Source organism: Oncorhynchus mykiss, chromosome 2 (assembly GCF_057628025.1).
Source record: "Oncorhynchus mykiss isolate SJ-2025 chromosome 2, ASM5762802v1, whole genome shotgun sequence".
NCBI classification, from domain to species: domain Eukaryota; kingdom Metazoa; phylum Chordata; class Actinopteri; order Salmoniformes; family Salmonidae; genus Oncorhynchus; species Oncorhynchus mykiss.
The window spans coordinates 10,207,493-10,221,620 of record NC_143023.1 but is presented as its reverse complement, the minus strand read 5'-3'; the positions used below and the strand labels follow the sequence as shown (position 1 = coordinate 10,221,620).

At 41.4% G+C, this 14,128-nt stretch overlaps 1 protein-coding gene across 1 annotated transcript in view; it reads right to left on the bottom strand.

Moving 5' to 3' along the window:
- The window catches only part of LOC110518388 (FH1/FH2 domain-containing protein 3), a 226,209-nt gene that overhangs the window by 68,647 nt on the left and 143,434 nt on the right, over window positions 1-14,128 (bottom strand). Inside the window, 2 exon segments of the mRNA XM_090187693.1 lie at window positions 2,318-2,423; window positions 8,468-8,535. Coding sequence (XP_090043819.1) covers window positions 2,318-2,423; window positions 8,468-8,535 — 174 coding nt within the window.

Below are 14,128 nucleotides of genomic sequence, written 5' to 3'. Positions count from 1 at the left end.
CAAACCATTAATTTAAATGGAGAATGTAAACACGTGGTGGTCCTGGGTAGGTTTATGGAGACTGGCCCACACCCAAAGTGTCAATGTGTTGATTGATTGATATCGTCCCTGATTGATACCATCCTGATTGATACCATCACTGATTGATACCATCTGATTGATACCATCTGATTGATACCATCTGATTGATACCATCACTGATTGATACCATCTGATTGATACCATCTGATTGATACCATCTGATTGATACCATCACTGATTGATACCATCTGATTGATACCATCTGATTGATACCATCTCTGATTGATACCATCTCTGATTGATACCATCTCTGATTGATACCATCCCTGATTGATACCATCTCTGATTGATACCATCCCTGATTGATACTATCCCTGATTGATACTATCCCTGATTGATACCATCTCTGATTGATACCATCCCTGATTGATACCATCTCTGATTGATACCATCTCTGATTGATACCATCCCTGATTGATACTATCCCTGATTGATTCCATCTCTGATTGATACCATCTCTGATTGATACTATCCCTGATTGATACTATCCCTGATTGATACCATCTCTGATTGATACTATCCCTGATTGATACTATCTCTGATTGATACCATCCCTGATTGATACTATCCCTGATTGATACTATCCCTGATTGATACCATCTCTGATTGATACCATCCCTGATTGATACTATCCCTGATTGATACTATCCCTGATTGATACCATCTCTGATTGATACAATCCCTGATTGATGTCATCTCTGATTGATACTATCCCTGATTGATACCATCCCTGATTGATACCATCCCTGATTGATACTATCCCTGATTGATACCATCTCTGATTGATACTATCCCTGATTGATACCATCTCTGATTGATACCATCCCTGATTGATACTATCCCTGATTGATACTATCTCTGATTGATACCATCTCTGATTGATACGACCCCTGATTGACACCATCTCTGATTGATACGATCCCTGATTGATACCATCTCTGATTGATACTATCCCTGATTGATGTCATCTCTGATTGATACTATCCCTGATTGATACCATCTCTGATTGATACGATCCCTGATTGATACCATCTCTGATTGATACGACCCCTGATTGATACCATCTCTGATTGATACGATCCCTGATTGATACCATCTCTGATTGATACTATCCCTGATTGATGTCATCTCTGATTGATACTATCCCTGATTGATGTCATCTCTGATTGATACGATCCCTGATTGATGTCATCTCTGATTGATACCATCCCTGATTGATACTATCCCTGATTGATACTATCTCTGATTGATACCATCCCTGATTGATGTCATCTCTGATTGATACCATCTCTGATTGATACCATCTCTGATTGATACCATCTCTGATTGATACCATCCCTGATTGATACTATCTCTGATTGATACCATCTCTGATTGATACGATCCCTGATTGATGTCATCTCTGATTGATACTATCCCTGATTGATACTATCCCTGATTGATACCATCTCTGATTGATACCATCCCTGATTGATACTATCCCTGATTGATACTATCCCTGATTGATACTATCTCTGATTGATACCATCTCTGATTGATACGATCCCTGATTGATGTCATCTCTGATTGATACTATCCCTGATTGATACTGTCCCTGATTGATACTATCCCTGATTGATACTATCCCTGATTGATACTATCTCTGATTGATACCATCTCTGATTGATATGATCCCTGATTGATGTCATCTCTGATTGATACTATCCCTGATTGATACTATCCCTGATTGATACTATCCCTGATTGATACTATCCCTGATTGATACTATCCCTGATTGATACCATCTCTGATTGATACGATCCCTGATTGATGTCATCTCTGATTGATACTATCCCTGATTGATACCATCTCTGATTGATACGATCCCTGATTGATGTCATCTCTGATTGATACCATCTCTGATTGATACCATCTCTGATTGATACTATCCCTGATTGATGTCATCTCTGATTGATACAATCTCTGATTGACACCATCGTTGAGCAAGGCACTTAACCCTAATTTTCTCCCAGGCCACCATACTACTTTGGCTGACCCTTTAAAACAACACATTTCACTGCACCTACAGTATCTGGTATATGTGACAATACAAGAAATAGATTTTTCGATTGCCATGTTGTACAGAGAGGGGTTGGGGACCGGGAGAGGAGACAGAGCTGTGTGTGTGTGTGTGTGTGTGTGTGTGTGTGTGTGTGTGTGTGTGTGTGTGTGTGAGTTACTACTGGTCTGTACATACCCCTGAGGATGTAATTCTGGTAGTTCTGGTCTGCTTCAGCTCCGACCTTGATTAGACATGTCAGTCCTTCAGACACCACAAACTCATGGACCAGGTCCTTGTCATCCTGAGGAACAGAGAGACGAGCAGTTTATGCCTGACTCTCACACATCATACAGACGACTAGAGATTGGTCATGTGCTATGAGTAGCAGTGATTCTATGGATATATCCTAAATAGCACCCTATTCCCTATTTTAGCGCAATAGTGGTGCACTATATAGGGAATAGGGCAGCATTTGGGACATCTATGTATGATTTAGCATAATGGGACATCTATGTATGATTTAGCATAATGGGACAAGGATTAGGAAGTTATATGAGAGTGTTTTTTTGATGCCACAAATCTATAAAAACCTTGAACGACATTTAAGAGCCCTTGTAGGTTTCATGTTTTTATCTACAGTATAATAATGACCTTTAAACTTTGCCAAGTATGGGCATTATTTATTATTGTTTGCAGTAACATTCATTTACTACACACTGTATGGAAATACAAGCATTACATTTCATTAAAGAGATTTATGGTATCCTTGACAACACATATTTCCATGACAGCAAGTAAGACTAAGTATGTTGTGCGTTACTTTCACCAGGGACAAATTACCCATCATGCTCCAAGCACCTCATTTCCTGTTCTCATGGCAACCCTGTATTTTGTAGTTGCCTTAAACATCGGTTGCTAAGTGCCTGTTGTCGGCTAACAGAAAGAGCTCATCCAATTAGTGACAGAGAGGTGCTAAGAGCATTGCTGTCCTCGTTTAATGAATGGTTAGACACGAATGAACCACTCCGAGGGTGAGTGAGTGAGTGAGCACTCTTCTCATTGCTGATTTGGTATTACTGACCCAGACCACAACCCTGTTCATCTTAGATCCTGGCTAAAGTGATGGGGAAACTCTGGGTTCACACCAAACAAATTCATTACATCATAGTTGTTGAGTCTTAGCTGTGAAATAGCAGCCTTGGGCTCCTGAGTGGCGCAGCGGTCTAAGGCACTGCATCTCAGTGCTAGAGGCATCACTATAGACACCCTGGTTCGATTCCAGGCTGTATCACAACTGTCCGTACTTGGGAGTCCCATAGGGCGATGCACAATTGACCCAGTGTTGTCCAGGTTAGGCCGTGGTAGGCCATCATTGTAAATAAGAATTTGTTCTTAACTCACTTGCCTAGTTAAATAAAGGGAAGTGTTTCCTGAACTCTGTCTTGCCCCCACCCACCTCCTGGGAGCACATTTTGGATTTCCTACTAGCACAACACAGCTGATTGAAGTAATCCAAGCTTGATGATGAGTTGGTTAATGTTAGGGCACAAACCTAAACGTGCACCCAGAGGGGCCTCGGGACCTATTTGTGAAACCCTGCTGTCGGGTATGATAGGAGAGATGGTTACTGTAGGCTACGTACACACCAGGATCAGGACACCAGATATCAAAATGCCTTCTGAACATAACATTACAATAGGAAGGAACATGGAGTGAACAGGAGTGAAATTCAATGTAGACAATGTGTCTAGGGAACTATGGCTGGAGAACCCCTTTAATTACTAGATCAGGAGTGAAATTCAATGTAGACAATGTGTCTGGGGAACTATGGCTGGAGAACCCCTTTAATTACTAGATCAGGAGTGAAATTCAATGTAGACAACGTGTCTAGGGAACTATGGCTGGAGAACCCCTTTAATTACTAGATCAGGAGTGAAATTCAATGTAGACAATGTGTCTGGGGAACTATGGCTGGAGAACCCCTTTAATTACTAGATCAGGAGTGAAATTCAATGTAGACATGTCTAGGGAACTATGGCTGGAGAACCCCTTTAATTACTAGATCAGGAGTGAAATTCAATGTAGACAATGTGTCTGGGGAACTATGGCTGGAGAACCCCTTTAATTACTAGATCAGGAGTGAAATTCAATGTAGACAATGTGTCTAGGGAACTATGGCTGGAGAACCCCTTTAATTACTAGATCAGGAGTGAAATTCAATGTAGACAATGTGTCTAGGGAACTATGGCTGGAGAACCCCTTTAATTACTAGATCAGGAGTGAAATTCAATGTAGACAATGTGTCTGGGGAACTATGGCTGGAGAACCCCTTTAATTACTAGATCAGGAGTGAAATTCAATGTAGACAACGTGTCTAGGGAACTATGGCTGGAGAACCCCTTTAATTACTAGATCAGGAGTGAAATTCAATGTAGACAATGTGTCTGGGGAACTATGGCTGGAGAACCCCTTTAATTACTAGATCAGGAGTGAAATTCAATGTAGACAACGTGTCTAGGGAACTATGGCTGGAGAACCCCTTTAATTACTAGATCAGGAGTGAAATTCAATGTAGACAATGTGTCTGGGGAACTATGGCTGGAGAACCCCTTTAATTACTAGATCAGGAGTGAAATTCAATGTAGACAATGTGTCTAGGGAACTATGGCTGGAGAACCCCTTTAATTACTAGATCAGGAGTGAAATTCAATGTAGACAATGTGTCTAGGGAACTATGGCTGGAGAACCCCTTTAATTACTAGATCAGGAGTGAAATTCAATGTAGACAACGTGTCTGGGGAACTATGGCTGGAGAACCCCTTTAATTACTAGATCAGGAGTGAAATTCAATGTAGACAATGTGTCTAGGGAACTATGGCTGGAGAACCCCTTTAATTACTAGATCAGGAGTGCCTTATTACACACAAGATGCATGGGGCCCTGTTGAATAACCTTCAACTCTGTGGCTATAACCTTACTATAACACGATTAGCTCTAATCTAATTGATCCAATTGGATGAATGTATTTCTGAACAACAGGCTCCCAGCTTGCTTCACTCCTAAATGGCACCATATTCCCTATGTAGGGCACTACTTTTGACTATAGTCCTATGAGGCCCTGGTCAAAAGTAGTGCACTATAAAGGGAACAGGGTGCTATTTGGGACGGAGACTGTAGAGTTAGCATGTAGCCAACCACCCACTGGGAGAGCACTTTATACTGAACCATCTGATCTGAGCTCAGTGCTATTTCTTTATGCTGAACCATCTGATCTGAGCTCAGTGCTATTTCTTTATGCTGAACCAACTGATCTGAGCTCAGTGCTATTTCTTTATGCTGAACCAACTGATCTGAGCTCAGTGCTATTTCTTTATACTGAACCAACTGATCTGAGCACAGTGCTATTTCTTTATACTGAGCCAACTGATCTGAGCTCAGTGCTATTTCTTTATGCTGAACCAACTGATCTGAGCTCAGTGCTATTTCTTTATGCTGAACCAACTGATCTGAGCTCAGTGCTATTTATTTTTACTGAGCTAACTGATCTGAGCTCAGTGCTATTTCTTTATGCTGAACCATCTGATCTGAGCTCAGTGCTATTTCTTTATACTGAACCATCTGATCTGTGCTCAGTGCTATTTCTTTATGCTGAACCATCTGATCTGAGCACAGTGCTATTTCTTTATACTGAGCCAACTGATCTGAGCTCAGTGCTATTTCTTTATGCTGAACCATCTGATCTGAGCTCAGTGCTATTTCTTTTTACTGAGCCAACTGATCTGAGCTCAGTGCTATTTCTTTATACTGAACCAACTGATCTGAGCTCAGTGCTATTTCTTTATGCTGAACCAAATGATCTGAGCTCAGTGCTATTTCTTTATACTGAACCAACTGATCTGAGCTCAGTGCTATTTCTTTATGCTGAACCAACTGATCTGAGCACAGTGCTATTTCTTTATACTGAACCAACTGATCTGAGCACAGTGCTATTTCTTTATGCTGAACCAACTGATCTGAGCTCAGTGCTATTTCTTTATACTGAGCCAACTGATCTGAGCTCAGTGCTATTTCTTTTTACTGAGCCAACTGATCTGAGCTCAGTGCTATTTCTTTATACTGAACCAACTGATCTGAGCTCAGTGCTATTTCTTTATACTGAACCAACTGATCTGAGCTCAGTGCTATTTCTTTATACTGAGCCAACTGATCTGAGCTCAGTGCTATTTCTTTATGCTGAACCATCTGATCTGAGCTCAGTGCTATTTCTTTATACTGAACCAACTGATCTGAGCTCAGTGCTATTTCTTTATACTGAGCCAACTGATCTGAGCTCAGTGCTATTTCTTTTTACTGAGCCAACTGATCTGAGCTCAGTGCTATTTCTTTATACTGAACCAACTGATCTGAGCTCAGTGCTATTTCTTTATACTGAGCCAACTGATCTGAGCTCAGTGCTATTTCTTTATGCTGAACCATCTGATCTGAGCTCAGTGCTATTTCTTTATACTGAGCCAACTGATCTGAGCTCAGTGCTATTTCTTTATGCTGAACCAACTGATCTGAGCTCAGTGCTATTTCTTTATGCTGAACCATCTGATCTGAGCTCAGTGCTATTTCTTTCACTTTGATGTCACCACACAACGTTTCATTGGCAGCCTGTCCAGTTGTGTAATATCAAAAGGCCTTGGGAGAGCTCCATGAAAAGGCATGTTTTAGTGGACTGCATATCCAAGTCTTTTTGACTCAATACTAGACAAAGGTCTTACAATATTGAAGAGGACAACTAAGACCACTGTAGCAGTGCTTCGATACTGGGACATGGAATATAATGAAAAACACAGTATTATCATAACCCTGAAATACATAGTGAATGACCCTGTCATATGTGTATATTTCTGCTGAGATTGTCTCCTATATTTCAACATGTTACAGTAGTATTTTATTTGCAGAGCCTCATGTCCGCTTGCCAAATCCTGCACTTTATGTTGTTCTCCTAGACGACAAAACCGCCTGTGGCTCTCACACCTGTCGACGGCTCAGTCATTTAAGTACAGGAGGGAGGTTTTCATCTGGCTTCGGAGTGGGCTATGCAACGCTAGGCTAGGAGCTAGTGCTCAGGTGGGGAGTGAGGGGGAGAGGTGTGTGTGTGTGTGTTTGTGTGTGTGTGTGTGTGTGTGTGTGTATGTGTGTGTGTGTGTGTGTGTGTGTGTGTGTGTGTGTGTGTGTGTGTGTGTGTGTGTGTGTGTGTGTGTGTGTGTATGTGTGTGTGTGTGTGTGTGTGTGTGTGTGTGTGTGTGTGTGTGTGTGTATGTGTGTGTGTGTGTGTGTGTGTGTGTGTGTGTGTGTGTGTGTGTGTGTGTGTGTGTGTGTGTGTGTGTGTGTGTGTGTGTGTGTGTGTGTGTGTGTGTGTGTGTACTGTTGGGTGGTCAGTCTTAGAGCGCTCCTCCCTCATAGGAATACACACCAGAGTGTTTCCAGGACAGCTTCTACATGCATCAATGATGGAGAGACCAGTCATTTGGCAAGACCACTGTGTATACAAGTGTGTACTCACACAGAGAGAGAAAGTTCCAGACACACACAGCTGGGCTGGAACTGAAATATTACACAGTCTGTGACCACAGAGCTGGAGACACTGTACCTTCTGATAACATTTAGGTATAGACCTGCAGCAGACAACATGTTAACAGGATTCTTCATCCAAACACATGGACGCACTATATTGATACAAGCTCTTTAGGGGAGAGGTTACTCGAGTGCAGTTGCTTGTGTGTGTGTGTGTGTGTGTGTGTGTGTGTGTGGTAACATCCACTTCCTCCAAACCTGACCTAGTCATTCCAAGTGTGCACAGGCACAGTGAGACGTCCTGATCTATTCCTGTATTTCTCTGTCAACATCTGTAGCTCACTTTTCCTTCCAACGGTCTCCTGAAGTGATGTTTAACACTCCCCCTCTAGCCTCCACAGTGATTCCCTGCCAGGCCAGCCAGCCCCAGTGTGTGAGGCAGGGCTCTGGCCAAGCATGGACCTGAGCACAGCAGAGTACAGCATAGCATAGCTGCCACGGAGGCAGTCTTCTCTCACTGCACAGCTCTGTTCAGATAGCTAGGAAAATGTTACTGTACAGTGTGTGTTTGTATTAAGTATGAGCACTTGCTGTACAAAGCATGCGTGTATGTATGTGTGTCCAACACACTCGTGCATATGTGCATACACGTGTGTGTGTCTTATGGGAGAATGTGTGATAGTTAATGATAAACAAGAGCCATTAGTAGACTATCGCTGCAGTATTAATGAATCTGACATTCTCAGGCTGCTGCTAAGACAAAAGGGAGGGGAACATTACCTGAAAGATCTGTTTGAGGGAAAACAGGGCTCTCCTCAGCTCCCGTCCATTTGAGTTGTAGAGTTTCTCTAAAAGAAGAGAAAGAAGAGATCAGTTTACAGTCACACACAGCTGTGGTACTTTTCCATGTCAATGACTCAAGGAAAAAGCTAACTAAGCAAAGGCTTATTGTCCAAGTGATTGGAGAGATAACCCGGCATGTGTGAGTGAAACCCTGCATGTGTGAGTGAAACCCTGCATGTGTGAGTGAAACCCTGCATGTGTGAGTGAAACCCGGCATGTGTGAGTGAAACCCTGCATGTGTGAGTGAAACCCTGCATGTGTGAGTGAAACCCTGCATGTGTGAGTGAAACCCTGCATTTGTGAGTGAAACCCTGCATGTGTGAGTGAAACCCTGCATGTGTGAGTGAAACCCTGCGTCAGACTTTTACCTTGTCAGCTCGGGGATTCGATCTTGCAACCTTTCGGTTACTAGTCCAATGACCTAACCACTAGGATACCTGCAGCCCCAGATATGAACTATAACCTTTAGTATATGAACTATAACCTTTAGTATTTGAATTATAACCTTTAGTAAATGAACTATAACCTTTAGTATATTGGGTCACATTTCATTAATGCACATCTTGTCCAGTAATAGTTTGGCTAGTTGCTCTGGGCTAGTTGCCCTGGGCTAGTTGCTCTGGGCTAGTTGCTCTGGGCTAGTTGCTCTGGGCTAGTTGCCCTGGGCTAGTTGCTCTGGGCTAGTTGCTCTGGGCTAGTTGCCCTGGGCTAGTTGCCCTGGACTAGTTGCTCTGGGCTAGTTGCCCTGGGCTAGTTGCTCTGGGCTAGTTGCCCTGGGCTAGTTGCTCTGGGCTAGTTGCCCTGGGCTAGTTGCCCTGGCCTAGTTGCCCTGGGCTAGTTGCTCTGTGCCAGTGAGGAGTGTAGACTGTAGTTCAGAGAAGCACATCTGTGAAGATTTAAAAAACACTTGACTTTTCCTGCTGACAGAACTGCCTCTATCTGTCTCCTATGTGCAAAGCCACTACTACCATAGAGATTATATAATACTGTGACTGACTACTACACTGACTGACTTATGCACCATAGCCAGATCACACAGGTCAGCTTGCCAACACATACAGTCTATGTGTAATGCTGTAGTGCAAAGGCTGAAGGGTTTCCAAAAGAACAGGATTCGTTGCTAGTTGGTATGGTTATGAGGCCTCTTGGTACATTGCATTAGTTCCAACAACTCTTAGGCTTTTTCATCCTGTCAGGGTGTGTTGAGATCTTTCAACATGGCATTGCATCTCAGGTGTTGTTTCTTGTCTCACCATTGGGTGGCAGTGTTGAGCAGTAGAGTGTGACTCCAGCCTACTATGACGCAGTGCTGCAGGTAATCTGTACCACTACCACACAGGCTGCTGCAGCTTGGAAAGTCTCTACTCTGACTCAGCAAAAGCTGTCACTGCTGCAGATAGCAACATACACAATACCCTACTGCAGTCTCTGCCTATCCCCTTCAGCTCTACCTCTCTCTATCTCTCTCCTCTCCCTCTCTTTCTCTCTGTTTCATCTCTACCTCTCTGGTTCTCTCTCTCAGCCCCCCATCTCTCTCTCTCCCTCTTTCAGCTCTACCTCTCTCTCTCTCTTCCTACATTTCTGTCTGTCTGCCTTTCTTTCTGTGACAGTCGTTATCTCTCTCCCAAACATCTCTCAATACATTTTCTCTGTCCTTCTTTCTCTCTCTCTCTGCATTTGCCTTTCTTCTTCCTCACTCATGTTTTGCTCTGTCATGAGTACAGATCCATTTGGTCTCCAATGACCTCTGACCTCTCTGCTCCCTGTGTTCACACTCTCACTGTTACTAAGACCTCGATAATTATGCTTCCCTCCTTCTTCAAGTCAAAGAGAGAGGCCCAGGTGACCCCTGTGCATGATCACACACACACACATGCACACGCACACACACCTTTCATCGAAGCAGGCAGGGGCCTCATCAGTAAGACTTTGCCCTGTGGTGTCATTTATTCTGTCATGTTGCTCTACTGCCTAACAGAACTCATTATAACATATATTCTGTCATGTTGCTCTACGGCCTAACAGAACTCATTCTAACATATATTCTGTCATGTTGATCTATGGCCTAACAACATAACTCATTATAACATATATTCTGTCATGTTGCTCTACTGCCTAACAACATAACTCATTATAACATATATTCTGTCATGTTGCTCTACGGCCTAACAGAACTCAGTATAGCATATATTCTGTCATGTTGCTCTACGGCTTAACAGAACTCATTATAGCATATATTCTGTCATGTTGCTCTACGGCCTATCAACAGAACTCATTATAGCATATATCCTGTCATGTTGCTCTACGGCCTAACAACAGAACTCATTATAACATATATTCTGTCATGTTAATCTACGGCCTAACTACAGAACTCATTATAACATATATTCTGTCATGTTGCTCTACTGCCTAACAACATAACTCATTATAACATATATTCTGTCATGTTGCTCTACGGCCTAACAGAACTCAGTATAGCATATATTCTGTCATGTTGCTCTACGGCTTAACAGAACTCATTATAGCATATATTCTGTCATGTTGCTCTACGGCCTATCAACAGAACTCATTATAGCATATATCCTGTCATGTTGCTCTACGGCCAAACAACAGAACTCATTATAACACATATTCTGTCATGTTGCTCTGCGGCCTAACTACAGAACTCATTATAACATATATTCTGTCATGTTGCTCTACGGCCTAACAGAAGTCATTATAACATATATTCTGTCATGTTGCTCTACGGCCTAACAGAAGTCATTATAACATATATTCTATCATGTTGCTCTACGGCCTAACAGAAGTCATTATAACATATATTCTGTCATGTTGCTCTACGGCCTAACAGAAGTCATTATAACATATATTCTGTCATGTTGCTCTACGGCCTAACAGAAGTCATTATAACATATATTCTGTCATGTTGCTCTACGGCCTAACAACAGAACTCATTATAACATATATTCTGTCATGTTGCTCTACGGCCTAACAGAACTCAGTATAGCATATATTCTGTCATGTTGCTCTACGGCCTAACAGAAGTCATTATAACATATATTCTGTCATGTTGCTCTACGGCCTAACAGAAGTCATTATAACATATATTCTGTCATGTTGCTCTACGGCCTAACAGAAGTCATTATAACATATATTCTGTCATGTTGCTCTACGGCCTAACAACAGAACTCATTATAAGAGATATTCTGTCATGTTGCTCTACGGCCTAACAACAGAACTCATTATAACATATATTCTGTCATGTTGCTCTACGGCCTAACAGAACTCAGTATAGCATATATTCTGTCATGTTGCTCTACGGCCTAACAGAAGTCATTATAACATATATTCTGTCATGTTGCTCTACGGCCTAACAGAAGTCATTATAACATATATTCTGTCATGTTGCTCTACGGCCTAACATAAGTCATTATAACATATATTCTGTCATGTTGCTCTACGGCCTAACAGAAGTCATTATAACATATATTCTGTCATGTTGCTCTACGGCCTAACAACAGAACTCATTATAAGAGATATTCTGTCATGTTGCTCTACGGCCTAACAACAGAACTCATTATAACATATATTCTGTCATGTTGCTCTACGGCCTAACAGAACTCAGTATAGCATATATTCTGTCATGTTGCTCTACGGCCTAACAGAAGTCATTATAACATATATTCTGTCATGTTGCTCTACGGCCTAACAGAAGTCATTATAACATATATTCTGTCATGTTGCTCTACGGCCTAACAGAAGTCATTATAACATATATTCTGTCATGTTGCTCTACGGCCTAACAACAGAACTCATTATAAGAGATATTCTGTCATGTTGCTCTACGGCCTAACAACAGAACTCATTATAACATATATTCTGTCATGTTGCTCTACGGCCTAACAGAACTCAGTATAGCATATATTCTGTCATGTTGCTCTACGGCCTAACAGAAGTCATTATAACATATATTCTGTCATGTTGCTCTACGGCCTAACAGAAGTCATTATAACATATATTCTGTCATGTTGCTCTACGGCCTAACATAAGTCATTATAACATATATTCTGTCATGTTGCTCTACGGCCTAACAGAAGTCATTATAACATATATTCTGTCATGTTGCTCTACGGCCTAACAACAGAACTCATTATAAGAGATATTCTGTCATGTTGCTCTACGGCCTAACAACAGAACTCATTCTAACATATATTCTGTCATGTTGCTCTACGGCCTAACAGATCTCAGTATAGCATATATTCTGTCATGTTGCTCTACGGCCTAACAGAACTCATTATAGCATATATTCTGTCATGTTGATCTATGGCCTATCGACAGAACTCATTATAACATATATTCTGTCATGTTGCTCTACGGTCTAACAGAACTCATTATAGCATATATTCTGTCATGTTGCTCTACGGCCTAACAACAGAACTCATTATAAGAGATATTCTGTCATGTTGCTCTATGGCCTAACAACAGAACTCATTATAAGATATATTCTGTCATGATGCTCTACGGCCTAACAACAGAACTCATTATAAGATATATTCTGTCATGATGCTCTACGGCCTAACAGAAGTCATTATAACATATATTCTGTCATGCTGCTCTACGGCCTAACAACAGAACTCATTATAAGAGATATTCTGTCATGTTGCTCTACGGCCTAACAGAACTCATTATAAGATATATTCTGTCATGTTGCTCTACGGCTTAACAGAACTCATTATAGCATATATTCTGTCATGTTGCTCTACGGCCTATCAACAGAACTCATTATAGCATATATCCTGTCATGTTGCTCTACGGCCAAACAACAGAACTCATTATAACACATATTCTGTCATGTTGCTCTGCGGCCTAACTACAGAACTCATTATAACATATATTCTGTCATGTTGCTCTACGGCCTAACAGAAGTCATTATAACATATATTCTGTCATGTTGCTCTACGGCCTAACAGAAGTCATTATAACATATATTCTATCATGTTGCTCTACGGCCTAACAGAAGTCATTATAACATATATTCTGTCATGTTGCTCTACGGCCTAACAGAAGTCATTATAACATATATTCTGTCATGTTGCTCTACGGCCTAACAGAAGTCATTATAACATATATTCTGTCATGTTGCTCTACGGCCTAACAACAGAACTCATTATAACATATATTCTGTCATGTTGCTCTACGGCCTAACAGAACTCAGTATAGCATATATTCTGTCATGTTGCTCTACGGCCTAACAGAAGTCATTATAACATATATTCTGTCATGTTGCTCTACGGCCTAACAGAAGTCATTATAACATATATTCTGTCATGTTGCTCTACGGCCTAACAGAAGTCATTATAACATATATTCTGTCATGTTGCTCTACGGCCTAACAACAGAACTCATTATAAGAGATATTCTGTCATGTTGCTCTACGGCCTAACAACAGAACTCATTATAACATATATTCTGTCATGTTGCTCTACGGCCTAACAGAACTCAGTATAGCATATATTCTGTCATGTTGCTCTACGGCCTAACAGAAGTCATTATAACATATATTCTGTCATGTTGCTCTACGGCCTAACAGAAGTCATT